Source organism: Thalassophryne amazonica, chromosome 13 (genome assembly GCF_902500255.1).
Source record: "Thalassophryne amazonica chromosome 13, fThaAma1.1, whole genome shotgun sequence".
NCBI classification, from domain to species: domain Eukaryota; kingdom Metazoa; phylum Chordata; class Actinopteri; order Batrachoidiformes; family Batrachoididae; genus Thalassophryne; species Thalassophryne amazonica.
In genome coordinates, this window is record NC_047115.1 from 24,793,164 (window position 1) to 24,814,104 (window position 20,941).

Genomic DNA, 20,941 nt, shown 5'->3' on the forward strand with positions numbered 1-20,941 from the left:
GGTAACAAGATCAATCTAACTGCGCAGATTAAACAACTAACAGATACAGCGAAACACCGCTATGCTCCGGAACAGGAAGTGATACAATACCGCAGTGAGAGCCAACCACCAGTAGAGATGACATGAGAATATCTACCTCTGGTCCCTCTTTCCTGTAATCAAGTCAAGTTTGGGAGAATGTGCTGGTGCTGTACTTCACCGTATCCATGACACCAAGGAATCATCATGGGTCCTGAATGGCAACGACCCAGGAAATCCATCTCAGTTGAGTAGCTACTATCCAAATTTCTCTTCCCCTTTTTTTTAAGTTTATGGTTAGGGTTTAGATTAGAATACAGGTCTGGGTTAGGGTACAACTTCTGTAATACACAAAAATGTTTGATATATTGGTAATTTAAGCAGTAGTTTTGCTTCTAGGTCACAGGTTTGAGCATTTCTGTGAGCGAAGTAGCATAGTTGCGGTACAGCTCCGGTCCCATTCAGCAAATAGTTCAGATTTGTAAAATGCATTTAGAAAAGCATAACCACAAACTAGAAACTCATATCATTAAAAGGACATGTCGCACCTTTATTAATGTCCCAGTTAACAACACAACATCATAGTATTTCATGATTGGAATTCTCTCCGTGCACATGCACTCATAATTAGTGGTCTCTGATGTTTTTATTCCTCTCCCTGAGCGAGTTAACAGGTGCATTCCCAGAAAACGTCTCACTCGGCATGTGATGTATTTATTAGCAAAACAGAAACATCCCGATGGCTGACAGACAGAGCAAAACAAATGCGGTTATGTCTGATAACTAAGCGTCTGAGCTCTTATTTGAAAGTGGCTTGGCTTTACAGAGGCAACAACACACTTCACTCAAACTTTTTCAGAGTCTGTCAGATTTTGGAACCTAAAGTGTTGTGATGCTGCTGTTTTAACCCACGTCAGCTGTTTATTGCCGCTTCATGGACGTGTAATGTCTCTGACATTTTCCCAGGCAACATGATGACAGAGTCACCAGAGCTCCACAGTGCCCTTGCACATTTTTTGGACAGTGAGCTATCCTGCTCCATTGTCTTTGCTTTACAGCACTATGCCTGTGCTGAGGATCAATAAACAGAAAGTGTGACAAACAAATGAAAGCAAACTCTGAAAGCAAGGTGTTTTTTTCCACAGGAAAGTCCCACACAGTGTGAGAAGCAGTTTTCAACAGTGAGTCATGTACAGCCTACGGGGAATACTGTGTAAGGACGTATTCAGGTGGCTTGGACTGTGCCAGAGCATAACCCCACCACCACCACCCCCTGCTGACCTGCCTCCTTATTTGGGGCCAAACACGCCTACGAGGTCTGTCCAAAAAGTATCAGACCTTTTTATTTTTTTCAAAAACCTTATGGATTTGAATCATGTGTGCTTGCATGAGCCAACCTTGAACCTTCGTGTGCATGCGTGAGTTTTTTCACGCCTGTCGGTTGCGTCATTCGCCTGTGAGTAGGCTTTGAGTGAGCACTGGTCCAACCCCCTCGTTGGATTTTCATTTTGAGGAAAATGTCTGAACGATTGGAGCAGCGCTGAATCAAATTTTTCCAGAAACTGTGAGAGACAGCCAGGTGGAAACCATTCAGAAGATTCAAACGGCTTTCGGTGGCTTTTCAGTCGAGTGAGTATCCGAGGAATTGTGTAAGAGCTGGACATGTCACAACATGTCCTGTGAGACTTCCAACTTCCGTACGTCTTTCATTACAAAATCTCCTGTAACAGTGGAATGTGCCGAAAAAGTGCTGATGTCCACCTCTTCTGCAATTTCTCTGGAAGTCAGGCGACGTCCCGGGATCAACACAGCGTTCACATTGGAAATGATCTGGTCGTTTCAGCCTGTCGATGGCTGCTCAGAGCGCGGCGCACCCTCCGCCATTGTGCGCCGTCTTTAAACCGGTTGTAACACTCCTTAATCTGTGTGATGCCCATAGGATCGTCACCGAAAGCCGTCTGAATCTTCCGAATGGTTTCCACCTGGCTGTCTCTCAGTTTCTGGAAAAATTTGATGCAGCAAAGCTCCATATCGTTTCACCTCGCAATGAAAATCCAACGAGAGGGGTGGACCAGTGCTCACACAAAGCCTGCTCACAGGCGAATGATGCAACCGACGGGCGTGAAAAAAATCACGCATGCGCATGAAGGTTCAAGGTTGGCTCATGCAAGCACACGATTCAAATCCATATGGTTTTTGAAAAAAATAAAAAGGTCTGATACTTTTTGGACAGACCTCGTATATCAACATAATGTGGCTTTTGTTTTGCTAAAGACCACTCTCTCACACACTACAATGACTACATGGACAGCAATAATATGACTGCTGACCTTATTCTGAAGATTATATTTGGATTATGGTGTTTACTAGGGCTGCACGATATTGGAAAAACTGAAATTCCAATTTTTTCTTGCCCATGGCAATATATGAATATCTTGCAGGATTTTTTTTAAGGATATACTGAAAACACCTGAAAATACTGTAGTACATATGACAGGCCTCTATGTAGTGCTGTAACGCTTCCACTGTAGAAGTGTTTTGTGGAAGTTTAACCACAAAACAGAGAAGACAACATGGAGCATGCACATAGGAGGTGTAAGCTAAGAAGCTTATCAATGTAGCAGCAGAAGCTACAACTTTCCAAAAAAAGCACACTGAAGATAGACTTTTTAAGGGATAGACGGTCTGTAGCGATCACCTGAAAAAAGATTTATTGCACATTTAAAGCGAAGCAGTGTGCTTGTGTACTTAAAAAAAACATGTCACTGTGTGAAGAGAAAGGATGCGCACTTTAAGTGAATGAAGTTTAGCCTAACTACTAAAAAATGCCTTCATTCAGATTCAATCAGAGTTTTATCAACAGGGTGAACAGCGGCTTTATTACTGTGACTTTTGCAGAAAAGCTGCACTCCACAGCCCAGTTTCACATTCACAGATTTTTTAGCTGGATTCATCACCACAGCCTGCGGAAAACTTAACAGAAGACACTGTTTGGAAATATGAGGTCTATTAGAAAAGTATCCGACCTTATTATTTTTTTCAAAAACAATATGGATTTGAATCACGTGTGATTACATCAGACATGCTTGAACCCTCGTGGGCATGGGAGAGTTTTTTCACGCCTGTCGGTTACGTCATTCGCCTGTGGGCAGTCTTTGAGTGAGGAGTGGCCCACCCCCTCGTTGATTTTTTCATTGTTTAGGAATGGCTCAGAGACTGCTGCTTTGTTTGATCAAAATGTTTTCAAAACTGTAAGGCACAACTGAGTGTACACCATTCAATAAATTTAGCTGGTTTTCGGTAAAAATTTTAACGGCTGATGAGAGATTTTGGTCTGTGTCACTTTAAAGATGGCCCACGGCGCCTGACGGCGATCTGCGCTCCGAGGCGGCGGCGTCTTGCTGTTTCAAGCTGAAAACTTCCACATTTCAGGCTCTGTTCACCCAGGTCGTCGCCAGAGAACAGAGAAGTTTCAGAAGAAGTCGGCATGAGGAGTTTATGCGGACATTCCACTGTTAAAGGACATTTTGTAATGAAAGAACGTGCAAGCAGATTCGCATGTCGGGCCGGACCCGACCGCGGGGGGGTCGCGACAGGAAAAACACCTCCGTTGGAAACCTTAACGGACAAGTTGGAACATGCCCAGCTGTTAAACAATTTCTCAGCTACTCACTTGTTGAAAGCCATCAAAAGTCGCCTGAATTTTACAGATGGTTTTCAACACGGAGGTGTTTTTCCTGTCGCGGCGCAGACGGATTTGCGGCGTCGTCACGGAACCGACTCGGCGAATTTGCCCACACGTTCTTTCAGTACAAAATCTCCTTTAACAGTGGAATGGCCGCATAAACTCCTCATGCCGACTTCTTCTGAAACTTCTCTGTTCTCTGACGACGTCCTGGGTGAACAGAGCCTTAAATTAGGAAGTTTTCAGCTCAAAACAGCCAGACGGACGCCACTTCAGACCGCGCCGATCCGCTTTGTGAGCTGTCCTTAAAGCGAAAGAAACTCCACAACCTCTCATCAGCCGTTAAACTTTTCACCGAAAACCAGCAGAATTTCTCGAATAGTGTCCACTCGGATATCCCTCACAGGCCCTGAAAAAATCTTGATAAAGCAACACGCACCGTCTCCAGCAGCATCTCAGACAAAGGATTTCAGCCGAGAGGGCTGGACCAGTGCTCACTCAAAGCCTGCCCACAGGCGGATGACGTCACCGACGCGTGAAAAAACTCACGCATGCGCACGAGGGTTCAAGCATGTCTGGTGTAATCGCACGTGATTCAAATCCATATAGTTTTTTTTTTTTATAAAAGTCCTCAATGTTTTAAAACGGTGCTCCGGGTGCACCGTTTTCAGCCACTGAAAACAAGACAAGTTGCAGTACAGCGAGAGAGAAGGTGCATGTCACACACACACGCATTACCAGGATCCTTTATTCCAGCAAATTCAACATCTTCAATGTCTTTTGTTGATTATTCATGAAAAACAAAAGTGGATTTTTACCCTCATCACTTGGCATTGCAAACGTGCATGCTTAATTTAATTATGCCGCATCGCATGATGTAACAGTCACACACGTGCACATCGCAATGCCAATGTTCAAAAGATATATCGTGCAGCCCTAGCGTTTACATTAGTTGCACAAATAATATTCCAAATATATTCCTCTTTACATGTTACAGAGTGTAATGTGATTCATGACTCAGTCGCATAATGTCTCCTATGCCTTATGTGTTATAAAAATGCTGTTAAAACACCAACAGGACGTCATATTCTGATTAAAGTGTCTGTCTACAATGCACTTCAATAGTGAGATAACTGTCAGATTATCACTTAGTCCAATTATGACCTGACTCTGGTTAATCAGAAAATGCCACTTTATTTGGATTATTGTCTTAAATCGTCCATGTCACCGGAGCTAGTAATGACGTACTGGCATATCACTGAAAGATGAGTTAAACCACAGTCAGATGAGATTAGTTTTATACAAGCAGGTGTGCACATAGAGTTACTGGTGTTTATGGTGCTCGCATGTTTTAAAATGACATGATGCGCAGCAAAAAAGACAGAGGGAAGGACTTTTCCAACTGTCTGCAGTTTCCAACTGTCAGTTCCTCCTGAGAAGAGATTTCCTCCATGTTTGCTGCTGTGCATCATTTTTTTTTTTTTTTTTACCATGCACAAACTCCAGTTATGTGCATGTCTATATAAGGAAGTGGAAGAATGTAATATTATGACCAAATGGCACAGGATAAAAATGAGTGGCTACTTAATAAACAGTTCAGACCACCTCTCTAGCAGCACAGCCATGTCCTGTCCAAATGACTTTGGATTTTAAATGGCATGCAAAGCACAGTCTTTGCAGGTGTATGCATATGACAAAGCAGGTGATCCAAGGCAGCATAGTGTATTTCTTAAATTATAGCTCTACACACCTCCATGCTTGAGATAAACAGCAGAAAACTCATATTTCAAGATGTGTGTGTTCACACGAGATGAACATGACTTGAGGTAACTTCTATGGATCATTTCATAGAAAGAAAAAGGAGTGGAAATACTGGCATGGTTGGGCATGTTCTCTAAAGCTGAATGAAACGGTGCACTCAGACGTGTCCAAAAACTGAAGAACTCTAGTAATAATTACTTCACCCCACCTCCACATATAAAACCGGTGCTACTGGAATAACCGTAATAAAGCTGCTAATAGAGCACTGTGCTCTTAGAGCGCAAACCTCCATCAACACTAGTTTTCAGTTACACAAATTTTTACCTTGTAAAAAAAATTTTCAAGGTCAAAATCCTGTTGGAAGTGGCTTTTCATATGCTAAAATATAACAAAATACAGATCAAAAAGGCATTTCAATGTTAAAATCAAATATCTGCTAAATCCACAATACATATCAGATGCGGCTCAAACTTAGTCTATTCATTGAGAGTGGCAGTTTGCACGTCATTGTCATAAATGAGAGTGATTGAGGCACTTTTGATTGCGATATTATGCAAAATGTACATCAAATAGGCTTTTCAATATTAAATTCAAACGTCCACAAAATCCAGAATCCGGATCAAACTTTGTCAGGTGATGGTGAGTGCCAGTCTGCATCTCACTTTGAAATATGAGAGTGATTGGGACACATTTAATTAAGATATAATGTAAAATATACATTAAATGGGGTTTTCAATGTTAAATTTAAATGGCCACAAATCTTTAATCTGGATCAGATCCAGATCAAACTTTGTCAGTCAATAAAGGAGACCATCCTACTAAACACTCTTGAATATGAAAGAAAATTCGATCTTTTTTGACAGAGTTATGAATTGCTGAAAGTTCATTCAATGTTAAAGATAGAGATTTTTCCAATTTTCCAAGATTTTTCCTGATTTTTCCCTTTGACCTTGAAAACTGAATCAGTTTTTACCCATCAGGATATGAATCTTCAGCACAAATTTCATAATGATATATGAAAAATTGTGGGCTCCAGGCTGTTCACAATCAAACGAACAGACAAACAGACAGGGGCAAAAACATAACCTTCTCCAACTTCGTTGACAGAGGTAATAAATACATAACTTGCAACACAACCAGATACCTCCGATTTCACTTCTCCTGAAGTGGCACACAGTAGTCAGAGAATATCGTCCTGCTGTCTGATACTGCTTCTGGCTTCACAGGGCTGCGTATGCTTTAATATTTAAAAGTTCCACAAGTTCCAAATGACAGTCAAACGTCTGACTGACATGGTCACATTTGTGGTTCTTGATTCTTTTATTTTTCTGGCCACAATCAATAAACCAGTAAGCATAAGCATCGCCAACAGCCTGCAGAGCTAACGGTTATGAAGTCCTGTCTCCACACTACTCCACAGCCGTCCCCTTGAGATCGCTAACCCGATGTCACTTCCTCTCCAATCCTTCATGGCCACACCTGCAAAATCGACTAACCTAGCACGGCTTTCTCATAGGCACATATAGAAATAAAATGTAGATGTCAAGCACTGTAAAGAATGGAACTGGAAATTCAACTGTCTGGGTGGGTGTCGACTTATCTATTTGTCCTATATGTGATCGGGAGAATGGTTAATTTTAGTTTTGGATGGCATGCCCTGTTCTTACTTTGAACATAGCCAAAGCTTTCTTGTGTTTACATTTGTTTCTCCCCATCATTAAAAAGAATTAAAACTTCATTTTATGACTAAATCTTAGCCTTTAAAAAAAAAAAAACACACACACACACACACACACACACACAGTGTTTAGAGTGTTTAAAGTGTTTTTGTAAGCTCCGCAGAATGCCTGTTACAACCAGGACTGCGTACGGCGGTAGAGAGAAACGGAAACACCAATCATGATATGGGCATGTTTCTCCTACTATGGTGTTGGGCCTATATATCGCACACCAGGTATCATGGATCAGTTTGGATATGTCAAAATACTTGAAGAGGTCATGTTGCCTTATGCTGAAGAGGACATGCCCTTGAAATAGGTGTTTCAACAAGACAATGACCCCAAGCACACTAGTAAACAAGCAAAATCTTGGTTCCAAACCAACAAAATTAATGCCTCGCAGATGTGAAGAAATCATGAAAAACTGTGGTTATACAACTAAATACTAGTTTAGTGATTCACAGGGTTGCTAAAAAAGCAGTTTGAACATAATAGTTTTGAGTTTGTAGCATCAACAGCAGATGCTGCTATTATTATGAACACCCCCTTTACTACTTTTTTTTTTTTACTAATAGCCCAATTTCATAGCCTTAAGAGTGTGCATATCATGAATTCTTGGTCTTGTTGGATTGGTGAGAATCTACTGGTACCTTGTTTACCATGTACCAATAAGAAATATACTTAAAACCTGGATTAATCTTTTTAGTCACATAGCACTACTATTATTCTGAACACTACTGTACAATGATACATACATGCATGCATGCAGCTCGTTTATAGAACATGTCAATATCACAATATTACTCGCCACGTCATTCATGACGCGACCTTACAGTCATAAGCCGATGCACGAAAACGGCACCATCAACCACACTAAAATTCAGCACGGTTTCAGGATATTGACAAAATAAATGTGTGCAAGAAACTTACAATTTTAGTCCTTCTGTTACATCTGTCTGGATATTTCTTTTCTGTGCGGAAATTGTGTACAATGAACAGAGGTTTACAACCACATTTCTTCTTCTTTCCATCTTTGGGTGGACTCAGTGGAGCCTTGCAATCATGTGTTTTCAGCCAACTTTCAAGCCTATAAATTCCGTTCGAGCATTTTAAAACAGGACAATGTGCACCTGTCATTATTGTATGCATCGCTTAAGGCTTAAAGCCTTTGAAACAATCCCTGTAAGCCTTAACGTTCACAGTCTGCTAATGCTACCGTATACAAAATTCAATGGTAGCGGTGTGTGTTTGGTAGCTGGAATTTTTGACCCCGTATGACCCATGCATGCGCAGATGCGTTGCGCACTTCGCTTATTATCTCTCTTCTTACGCTTTCTTTCTACACCTTAAAACACTAGACCTTCTGAAACCCAGACTGGGAAGTTCACACACAAACAGCATGCATCATGAACCCACAGTTTTAGCCACAAGCCCCTGTGGCCACCAGCTGCCTCAAAGACAACATGCACAGGACGCAGTTTACACACCAGACACAGACAGTAAGCATGACGAGCAGGAAGCTGCTGAATTAATTTGAAAACAGCGGTTACAGACCGAAACGTTTCAAATCCCTCATTATGTAGTCATGATGGGAACAACCAGTCATGTTCAAACTGAGCAAATTGTGCTTGAACACATTCAGACTGTGTCAAAATCCAAGTCAAACAAACAGCAGTGCGTGACACATTTCCACATGCACTGTAAATATGACTGCTGCTGTTACACTGAAGGGGAGAGGAATTACACAAATGGTCACAGAGGACTGAAGGAATGTGGTGGTTTGCCAAGACAGTCGTGCTATATTTATTTTTGAAGATCATGTTTACAAAAAAAGAAAAAAGAAGTGATTTTAATATAAAAGGGGTAAAATTACCATTCAAAATTGCTGATCATGGGATTGTTGCAGGAGCTAATTTTAACAGTACAACTGTACGAGGTCTGTTAGAAAAGTATCCGACCGTTTTATTTTTTGCAAAAACCATATGGATTTGAATCACGTGTGATTGCATCAGCCAAGCTTGAACCTTCGTGTGCATGCGTGAGTTTTTTCACGCCTGTCGGTTGCGTCATTCGCCTGTGAGCAGGCTTTGTGTGAGCAGTGGTCCACCCCTCTCGTCGGATGTTTTTTGGGAATAAAATGTCTGAACGATTTGGAGCTTTGCTGCATCAAATTTTTCCATAAACTGTGAGAGACCTCCAGGTGGACACCATTCGGAAAATTCAGATGGCTTTCAGCGACGATTTTATGGGGATTACACAGATTAAGGAGTGCTCCAGCCGGTTTAAAGACCGCGCACAGCGTGTGAGCGCGGCGCACTCCGAGCGCCGATCGACAGGCTGAAACCCCGCTCAAACAACCAGATCATTTCCAACGTGAAGCTTTGTTGATCCGGGACGTCGTCTGACTTCCACAAAAAAGGCAGAAGGCGTGGACATCAGCACTTTTTCAGCACATTCCACTGTTACAGGAGTTTTTTCATGGAAAGAGGAGCGGAGGAATGCGGCACAAAAGCACCTCCATGTTGGTCTCACAGGACGGCTTTCAGATGGCTTTCGGTGGCTTTTCAGTCGTGTGACTATCCGAGAAATTGTGGATGACCTGGACATGCCAGAACATGTCCTGTGAGGCTTCATCACGGCGTTGCTTTGCGCCATGCGGCTCCGCAGCGACGCGCGGAATTCCTCCGCCCCTCTTTCCATGACAAAAACTCCTGTAACAGTGGAATGTACCGTTCATTTCCAAACTGGACACTGTGTTGATCCGGGACGTCGTCTGACTAACACAGAAATTGCGGAAGACGTGGACATCTGCACTTTTTCGGCACACTGAGACAGACATGTGGAAGAATTCCGCGCGTCGGGACATTTCCACATGGCGCAAAGCAACACCGTGATGAAGCCTCACAGGACATGTTCTGGCATGTCCAGGTCATCCACAATTTCTTGGGTAGTCACACGACTGAAAAGCCATGTTGTCAAGGCAACTCCAGACATTATGCACACACTGACAGAAACTGATACAAACTGATATGACTGATACGAACTCATCTCATCTGCACACTCACATTGCCTCAATTCAGATGACAGTCTTAAAGTAGTTTTGTCTGTTTTTGTCTGAGGTGACTGGTTGTTAAGATAATTTTGTTGCACTTGTAACTTCGTTGCTCTTGTGTAATGACAATAACATCTATCTATCTATGTAAAAGAACGAAATGTTATACATATTTATGACATGTAAATGGTGCCGTTGTTGGGTGAGTGGCTGAAGTTTCATCTCTTGAACACCAGATGGCAGACCCGCCCCGAGTACACGTACCATTTTAAAAACAGCGCATTTCCAAAATGCGATGAAAACCACCAAAAATAAATAAATAAAAGTACTTAATTTACTAATATTTGGAGTCAGTCTGGGTCAAAGGTCTGCAACCTTTACTGTCAAAAGAGCCATTTTTGTTCGGTCTTCCACAAATACGTTTGACCTTTAAATTAATGAATAAAAGATAACATCTTATAAAGTTTTTCTATATACAGTTCAACTAATACTATATACACTCAACAAAAATATAAACGCAACACTTTTGGTTTTGCTCCCATTTTGTATGAGATGAACTCAAAGATCTAAAACTTTTTCCACATACACAATATCACCATTTCCCTCAAATATTGTTCACAAACCAGTCTAAATCTGTGATAGTGAGCACTTTTCCTTTGCTGAGATGATCCATCCCACCTCACAGGTGTGCCATATCAAGATGCTGATTAGACACCATGATTAGTGCACAGGTGTGCCTTAAACTGTCCACAATAAAAGGCCACTCTGAAAGGTGCAGTTTTGTTATATTGGGGGGGGATACCAGTCAGTATCTGGTGTGACCACCATTTGCCTCATGCAGTGCAACACATTTCCTTTGCATAGAGTTGATCAGGTTGTCAATTGTGGCCTGTGGAATGTTGGTCCACTCCTCTTCAATGGCTGTGCGAAGTTGCTGGATATTGGCAGGAACTGGTACACGCTGTCGTATACGCCGGTCCAGAGCATCCCAAACATGCTCAATGGGTGACATGTCCGGTGAGTATGCCGGCCATGCAAGAACTGGGACATTTTCAGCTTCTAAGAATTGTGTACAGATCCTTGCAACATGGGGCCGTGCATTATCCTGCTGCAACATGAGGTGATGTTCTTGGATGTATGGCACAACAATGGGCCTCAGGATCTCGTCACGTTATCTCTGTGTATTCAAAAAGCCATCAATAAAATGCACCTGTGTTCTTTGTCCATAACAGACGCCTGCCCATACCATAACCCCACCGCCACCATGGGCCACTCGATCCACAACATTGACATCAGAAAACCGCTCATCTAGATGAAGCCACACAGGCTGTCTGCCATCTGCCCTGAACAGTGTGAACCGGGATTCATCCATGAAGAGAACACCTCTCCAACGTGCCAAACGCCAGCGAATGTGAGCATTTGCCCACTCAAGTCGGTTACGACAACGAACTGGAGTCAGGTTGAGACCCCGATGAGGACGACGAGCATGCAGATGAGCTTCCCTGAGACGGTTTCTGACAGTTTGTGCAGAAATTCTTTGGTTATGCAAACCGATTGTTTCAGCAGCTGTCCGAGTGGCTGGTCTCAGACGATCTTGGAGGTGAACATGCTGGATGTGGAGGTCCTGGGCTGGTGTGGTTACACGTGGTCTGCGGTTGTGAGGCTGGTTGGATGTACTGCCAAATTCTCTGAAACACCTTTGGAGACAGCTTATGGTAGAGAAATGAACATTCAATACACGAGCAACAGCTCTGTTTGACATTCCTGCTGTCAGCATGCCAATTGCATGCTCCCTCAAATCTTGCGACATCTGTGGCATTGTGCTGTGTGATAAAACTGCACCTTTCAGAGTGGCCTTTTATTGTGGGCAGTCTAAAGCACACCTGTGCACTAATCATGGTGTCTAATCAGCATCTTGATATGGCACACCTGTGAGGTGGGATGGATCATCTCAGCAAAGGAAAAGTGCTCACTATCACAGATTTAGACTGGTTTGTGAACAATATTTGAGGGAAATGGTGATATTGTGTATGTGGAAAAAGTTTTAGATCTTTGAGTTCATCTCATACAAAATGGGAGCAAAACCAAAAGTGTTGTGTTTATATTTTTGTTGAGTGTATATATATATATATATATATATATATATATATATATATATATATATATATATATATATATATCCATCCATCCATTTTCTTCGGCTTTATCCGGAGTCGGGTCGCGGGGGCAGCAGCTCAAGCAAAGCCGCCAAGACCTCCCGATCCACATACACCTCCTCCAGCTCCTCCGGGGGAACCCCAAGGCGTTCCCAAGCCAGCCGAGAGATGTAGTCCCTCCAGCGTGTCCTGGGTCTTCCCCGGGGCCTCCTCCCAGTGGGACGTGCCCGGAACACCTCTCCAGCGAGGCGTCCAGGGGGCATCCGGAAAAGATGCCCGAGCCACCTCAACTGACTCCTTTCGACATGGGGGCTGTGAGCATGGACCGGGCCGCCGAGCCACCCGCCCTCGACCACCACCCAATCCTCTCTGCACCCGAACCCCATGGCCCCCTCTGCAGGTGGTGAACCCACAGGAGGGCGGGCCCACGTCACTCTTTCGGGCTGAGCCCGGCCGGGCCCCATGGGCTAAGGCCCAACCACCAGGCGCTCGCGCGCGAGCCCCAACCCCAGGCCTGGCTCCAGGGTGGGACCCCGGCTCCGCCATATCGGGCAACGTCACGGTCCTTGATCTTTTACTGGTCATGGAGGTTCTGAACTGCCCTTAGTCTGACCCATCACCTAGGACCCGTTTGCCTTGGGAGACCCTACAGGGAGCACAAAGCCCCCGACAACATAGCTCCTAGGATCATCCGGGTATGCCAACTCCCCCACCACGATAAGGTGGCAACTAGAGGGGGAGAAAGGATATATATATATATACACACTCAACAAAAATATAAACGCAACACTTTTGGTTTTGCTCCCATTTTGTATGAGATGAACTCAAAGATCTAAAACTTTTTCCACATACACAATATCACCATTTCTCTCAAATATTGTTCACAAACCAGTCTAAATCTGTGATAGTGAGCACTTCTCCTTTGCTGAGATAATCCATCCCACCTCACAGGTGTGCCATACCAAGATGCTGATTAGACACCATGATTAGTGCACAGGTGTGCCTTAGACTGTCCACAATAAAAGGCCACTCTGAAAGGTGCAGTTTTATCACAGAGCACAATGCCACAGATGTCGCAAGATTTCAGGGAGCGTGCAATTGGCATGCTGACAGCAGGAATGTCAAACAGAGCTGTTGCTCGTGTATTGAATGTTCATGTCTCTACCATAAGCCGTCTACAAAGGCGTTTCAGAGAATTTGGCAGTACATCCAACCAGCCTGACAACCGCAGACCACGTGTAACCACACCAGACCAGGACCTCCACATCCAGCATGTTCACCTCCAAGATCGTCTGAGACCAGCCACTCGGACAGCTGCTGAAACAATCGGTTTGCATAACCAAAGAATTTCTGCACAAACTGTCAGAAACCATCTCAGGGAAGCTCATCTGCATGCTCGTAGTCCTCATCGGGGTCTCGACCTGACTCCAGTTCGTCGACGTAACCAACTTGAGTGGGCAAATGCTCACATTCGCTGGCGTTTGGCACGTTGGAGAGGTGTTCTCTTCACGGATGAATCCCGGTTCACACTGTTCAAGGCAGATGGCAGACAGCGTGTGTGGCGTCGTGTGGGTGAGCGGTTTTCTGATGTCAACGTTGTGGATCGAGTGGCCCATGGTGGCGGTGGGGTTATGGTATGGGCAGGCGTCTGTTATGGACGAAGAACACAGGTGCATTTTATTGATGGCATTTTGAATGCACAGAGATACCGTGACGAGATCCTGAGGCCCACTGTTGTGCCATCCAAGAACATCACCTCATGCTGCAGCAGGATAATGCACGGCCCCATGTTGGAAGGATCTGTTCACAATTCTTGGAAGCTGAAAATGTCCCAGTTCTTGCATGGCCGGCATACTCACTGGACATGTCACCCATTGAGCATGTTTGGGATGCTCTGGACCGGCGTATATGACAGCGTGTACCAGTTCCTGCCAATATCCAGCACCTTCGCACAGCCATTGAAGAGGAGTGGACCAACATTCCACAGGCCACAATTGACAAACTGATCAACTCTATGCGAAGGAGATGTGTTGCACTGCATGAGGCAAATGGTGGTCACACCAGATACTGACTGGTATCCCCCCCCCAATAAAACAAAACTGCACCTTTCAGAGTGGCCTTTTATTGTGGGTAGTCTAAGGCACACCTGTGCACTAATCATGGTGTCTAATCAGCATCTTGGTATGGCACACCTGTGAGGTGGGATGGATTATCTCAGCAAAGGAGAAGTGCTCACTATCACAGATTTAGACTGGTTTGTGAACAATATTTGAGGGAAATGGTGATATTGTGTATGTGGAAAAAGTTTTGGATCTTTGAGTTCATCTCATACAAAATGGGAGCAAAACCAAAAGTGTTGCATTTATATTTTTGTTGAATATATATATATATATTTTTTTTTTTTTTATTGTTCTTTTTGTTTTGTTTTTTACAACCCCAAATCAGAAAACTTTGGATGATATGAAAAATGGGTGCGTACATTTAAGGCTGCAGCTTTTTCCGAGAAACATCAGGGGATGAAAACATGAACGTTTCCAAATCAGTGACTATTTCTTCGACTTCATTTACATCAATCATACAGAAATACAAACAGTGTTGTACTTTATGGTAAATCTGTGTCAAGTGAGGGGAGCCACCAAGACAACTTTGGAAGAACTTTTGGCATCTGTGGGTGTGAGTGGAAAAACTGGAAATAGTGCAACATTTTTATTCTTATCTTCATTTTACATATAGTCCAAACTTTTTTCTGGTTTGTGGTTGTTTCTGTTGCATTTCTGAAAGTACAAAACCGCTAGAAAAGTGTGAATATTTTATTAAAAAAACTTGAATGTAAACACCAAACTCTTATAAGGAAGGAAAAAGAAAAATACCTGGGCATGTGCAGGCAAACTTTGATATAAACTGAACAGAACAATGCAGGCTGATTACACTCCCCATATTTTTGTAAATAAATAAGAGTAAAATAAGAAGTAACTCACTTTGAAATGAATAAAACATATAGCTGCAGCTTAATAACTCTGAAAAATAACAAAAATCAGCTTGTATTTTTATTAACTCCAGTTAATTTTAGTGTGATGAAGTCATCCTTTTTTTCTCATCAGTCACATTTTGTGCTTGAACATTACATTAACCTCTAGATTGAATAAATAAATACTTTTGGAAAATAACAGCTGTTAAAGTTCAGAGTTCTCACCTGCTTTGTGTGATCTGTGCCTCTGAACATCACTGCAGAGCTTCTCCACAGCAAGGTTTTTGTTTTTTTTTACCTGTGTATGCTTAATTTTTTCCTCTGTTTATTCATATATTCTCATTTTTTTATTAATTTTTTAAGGATATTTGACCATTTATTTCATCTCATGATCTCATAAATTCAGTATATGACGCACACATGGTGTGAACAGGACAGAAGCGTCAGAACCGCACCGGTAGAAGTACAGAGAGAAGTAAAGGCATCTCCACGGTTTTGTTTTTTAACATGTTCACTTGGGTTAAAATCCTCTCTCTACTCCATGTTCGCTGTCTCACGTGCACTGATGTTTCTCAGTAGAATGTACAGTCTCATGCCTCCGTTCAGGAAAACCCCTCCCTCACAGTCTGCAGCCAGTTGGTGCCGCACGCACGCACGCACGCACGCACGCACGCACGCACGCACGCACGCACGCACGCACGCACGCACGCACGCACGCACGCACGCACGCACGCACGCACGCACACACACAGCACCTTCAGTAAACTGCACATTTTAGACTGCTTTGAACAAGACGGCCACTGTTTTAATCGGCCGTCTTTTTCAAAATTTGAGCGTTCCAATGACGGCAGGACGGCTCGCTGCCTAAACCTATGGCTCAAAGCTTTCTTGCAAAATCGTGTACCAATGGTGCATTAAAAAAAAAAAATTTAATTCAGTATTCTGGCTACCACCATTACCCACAGAAGCACAACTGTTGTGTAAATGAAACAAGTGGCAGAAAGCCCTGAGGTGAATGTGGCAACCAATCTATAACCACAGGCTAAGAACTCGCACTTCCCACTCACGCTGACTGAAGTCTTGGCTTAAAGAGCCAAAACATCCCATAATGCCAAGTGCCATTGATGATAGGGAACAGTCTGAGCCAATCCAATAATGGTATCACTTCCTGTACTAATATTATTCACACATTCATTATCAGAGGGACAAGGCAGATGCATTAACTGACCCAAGCCGCCACTGGGTGATTGTTTTATCGAAGCACTGTCCCCATATTTTCGATATATCAGCACTGCATATGGTGGCTCTGGGAATGTGATCTGTGTTGGAGCCAGCATCAATCAAGGAACTATACTTCGTGGTTGGTGTCAAAATGCGAGCTCAAGTGTGGCTGTTTGGTCATAAGCAGAGGGAACAGGAAGGCTGCGGGACTGGAAGTCATCCATCAAATCATCTTATCAAATTTTGACAGAAGGTGTCAGTTCCTCCGAGTACATCTGGGTGTTCAACTTGGATGAGTCTCAAGAAAGCGAAAACATCCAGTTGCCTCTAATATTAAGACGCTTCTGATCTTCACCTGAGAACCTTCATGGTGGGGTTGGAGCCTATCCCAGCAGGCACAGGCCATGAGGCAGGGTGCACCTTGAACAGGATGCCAGTCTGTCACAGGGCCATGTATAGACAGAAACACATTCACGCACACCTATGGTCAATTTAGAGTCACCAAATCACCTAACCTGCATGTCTTTGGATGTGGGAGGAAGCCAGAGAGCCAAAAAAAGAACCCACACAAACACAGGGAGAGAACACGCAAACTGCATACAGAAAGGACTAGGCAGGAAGCGATCCCACGGCCTTGTTTCTGTGAGGCAACAGTGATAACCATTAAGCCACTGTGCTGCCCTCATCACTGGAATTAGAAGTAAAAATAAAAGCACTGATGCCTCTATAGGACTGCATCGTGACTGAAAGGATACATCACAGCTGAGCTGTCTTGGGCAATACTAAAAACTACAAAGAGGAAATAAAACCCAAAACCTTTGCAATGAAACCTCCTTTAAAAGGAAATGTCTATTATTATTAGAACATACAACAATATAAACCACATTTTCACAGATAAAATCTGAATGGCGCAGATAGTTTACAGTTAAATTACAGTTGTATGACACTTTTTAGTGTTTTGGAGAAAGACCTCTCACAGTTTACACCCTACTATTATTTTCATTTTCATGTACTATTAGTTTCATTCTCATATTTTCAGCCTACTTAACCCTATTTTGTCATCTGATTTTTCGGATCACAGTGAAACTACGTGTTTACAGCTTACTGTGTTATCAGAGTAATTTAATGCACATATGACGTATTTTGTACATTATGTCACTAAATAAACTCAATCAATCCCACATATTCAAACAATCTAAAATCAAAAGAACAATAAATACAGTGACTGTATTTACGTAAATAAAAAAAAACATGCCATACTGCAGTCTACTAGCATAAAGAGGCGGGTAGCCGTCACATTTTATTCCTACTTCTTATTTCACCTCGTCATAGCTAAAACTCCTACACGGTTTTATGACATTTCTAGCGCTGATATTCACAATGACAGTACACTTTGAGGATATTTTGACACGTGAGCTATCGTTAGCAAGCTCGTAGCCTGTAGAACGCGTTAACTTACGATAAGCCGCTACGTCCGCGATCCTTATCAGAACCAGGCAAAGGGAAACCAAGTCGTTTCTGAGAATCTTCATGCTTTTCTGACACTTCTCCCTGTTTTAAACGCCGACAAGAAAACAATAGAACGTTACAGGCTGCAGCGGTGCTTCTTGTAACTAACGCAGCCTGCCAATCCCAGGAGGAGGGGCAGGGATTGGGCCTTTCCATGAAGTCGGACATCCGGTCATGTGACCCGCATAGCAACGCGGTCTCCATTTTTTAAAATGAGTGAAACACTGAAATTCTCTCTTGTGTGTATTGATGGAGTGTGGTAAATATATTTTGTAGAGGAATGTATTGAGGGATACATTGTATAGTCTAGGTAGGGGATGGAATTTGCAGGGTATTTTAGGAAAGGGTGATTAATGTTAAAGAGTGTAGTAAGGCTGTTATGGGTTATCTTAAGAGCACAGGGTTAATACATAAATTTTAAGGTTTTTTTCCCCCCCCTCTTATTAGTCTGTAACTTGAAGTAGCCTACACACCCTGGGGATGCACACTCCGGTACTGTAGGTGGCAGTATGCACCTATTAAGTTGGTTGCGACCCGCCATTATTTAAAAGAAGAAGAAGAAGAATTTGAGCTGTGTTGCTGGCTGTACAGCCAATCAAAATAATAAATAAATGAAACATTTTTTCTGCTCAGCACAACACTGTTGCCTGTTTTTTTTTTATGTTTCGTGTCGCCGACATTAATGAGTACAGCTCCTCACCATCTCACTGTGTCATTTAGGTCCTTCAGACTTTTTCAGTATCAGTTTTGATTAGGGGAGAAAAATTTACTTATTTTCAAAGATCCAAATATTTTTACATGTAATTTACACGCTAGATAGTCACTGACTGACATCAAGGGCTGTCGAATTAGAGCGCTGGCTCTCGGGTCAGCTTTTCTGGTTTCAGTGTCGACTGTCCACTGAATTCGCACAAGATCTCTATAGACCCCGCAGACAGTCGGGACTTTACTGTGCACCCAGCCCCTTCACTGACTATCAATAGCAGAGCTGCTGAAAACAATCTGCTGTGAACAAATCTCACTTGTTGCGGTCACGTTGCTAACTGGATGTGACGTAGCTCCGTGCCCACCTATTAGCATGAGATCTCCTCTATTATCGCTCTAGGTAGGGTTCAACATTTGGCATTTCCTGTTTCAGTGTCGACTGTCCACTGAATTCACACAAGATCTCCTCTATTATCATTCCACGAAGAGTTTAACATTTGACATTTCCGATTTCAGTGTCGACTGTCCACTGAATTCACATGAGATTTTCGCTATTATCACTCCAGGACGACTTCAACATTTGGCATTTCTGGTTTCAGTGTCAACTGTCCACTGAATTCGTGTGAGATCTCCTCGATTATCACTCCAGGAAGAGTTCAACATTTAGCATTTCAGGTTTCAGTGTCGACTGTCCACTGAATTCACGCAAGATACCCTCTATTATCACTCCAGGAAGACTTCAACATTTGGCACTTCTGGTTTCAGTGTCGACTGTCCTGAATTCGCATGAGATCTTCTCTATTATCACTCCAGGAAGAGTTCAACATTTGGCATTTCTGATTTCAGTGTCGACTGTTCGCTGAATTCGCACGAGATCTCCTCTTTTATCGCTCCAGGAAGAGTTCGACATTTGGCATTTCTGGTTTCAGTGTCGACTCAATATTTGGCATTTACGAAATCAGTAACAACCAGATCTCTAATCAGAAGCAGCGGGTCCACAATTTATTCATCAGTCTCCATCAAAGCCATATATAAATGTCAACCGTGATCTGCTGATTAAAATCGCTAACTGGGACTGTGGTCCATTGTTACGGCAAGAAATGAGAATTGTGCGCTGTTTCACGCCATACAGTTTTTTTTTGTTCCTCATTATTTTGCCTTTTTCCAGCAGGGCGGCCCACGACAGTTCTCTTCGTTTGTAAGCTGAACTTATAGTCTTGTGTAAAGGAAAAACAATCATTCTTGCAGTCTCTACGTAGCTTCTGATTAGCAACGGGCCATGGTGGAACATAAATAATGTCAGCTAGATCTGTTTAGACAGCCTACCAGCCAACAAGTCTTTTGCTGGTGTCGCCAACCAAACAGCCCCCCTAAAAATCAGTCCGCCTTGCCTTCACTGCACATGCGTCATTTCAGAGCGTCAGCAGTGTCATTTCTGAGCGTCAACAGCGGTTCACCAGTTATCACCTTGTAGTGAGATTGGTTTCAATGGTCCCTCAGAGGCCACCATAGCTTGCGCATGGTGACCACCAGGGGGCAGTGTGTTAAAAAGACCTATGTCAGTGAGTCTTAAGTGCAGACGTGTGCAGCATGTTATTGGGTGTTCGATAGAATAAAGAGCAGTTCCTGAAGGTAACCACGAGCACGAGCGTTGTCCATCACAACATGACACACCTCGTTTCTGCTTAAAACTGCACTCCAGTCATCTTCTATCTCAGCTTTTGTACAACAATCATTTCCACATAAATTCAGCATTATTTCATACTAAAAGACGAGGTACCGACCAGCGCGCCACAGCAACACGTTTGAGTCTGACATGCTGCTGCTGCTGCACCTACATCATTTCAGAGCGTCAGTAGCGATTCATTGTTTATCCCCTCGTTTCTGCTTAAAACGGTCTTGTTTCTGCTTAAAACTGACTTTAGAATTATTTAAGAGGTTTTACTTTGTCATCTGATGGTTAATAATCACATTATTATTCCCTTTGATCGATTTGGGTGTAGAGACTCAGAGTCAGTCTCAGACGCATGCACAATGAAGGCACAGTGAAGGCAGAGCAGACCAATTTTTAGAGGGGGCCGTTTGGTCGGCGACACCAGCATAGTCCCATGAAGTCTTCTCACAGTTTGCTAGCTGGTGTTTGTAATG

The 20,941-nt window shown here is 43.1% G+C and overlaps 1 protein-coding gene across 1 annotated transcript in view; it reads right to left on the reverse strand.

Annotated features, from left to right (window-relative positions):
- ifngr1l (interferon gamma receptor 1-like) overlaps nucleotides 1-18,197 on the reverse strand; it is a 33,527-nt gene extending 15,330 nt beyond the window's left edge. Inside the window, 1 exon segment of the mRNA XM_034185479.1 lies at nucleotides 18,039-18,197. Coding sequence (XP_034041370.1) covers nucleotides 18,039-18,111 — 73 coding nt within the window. The 5' untranslated portion in view covers nucleotides 18,112-18,197.
- Nucleotides 18,198-20,941: the final 2,744 nt, after the last annotated feature.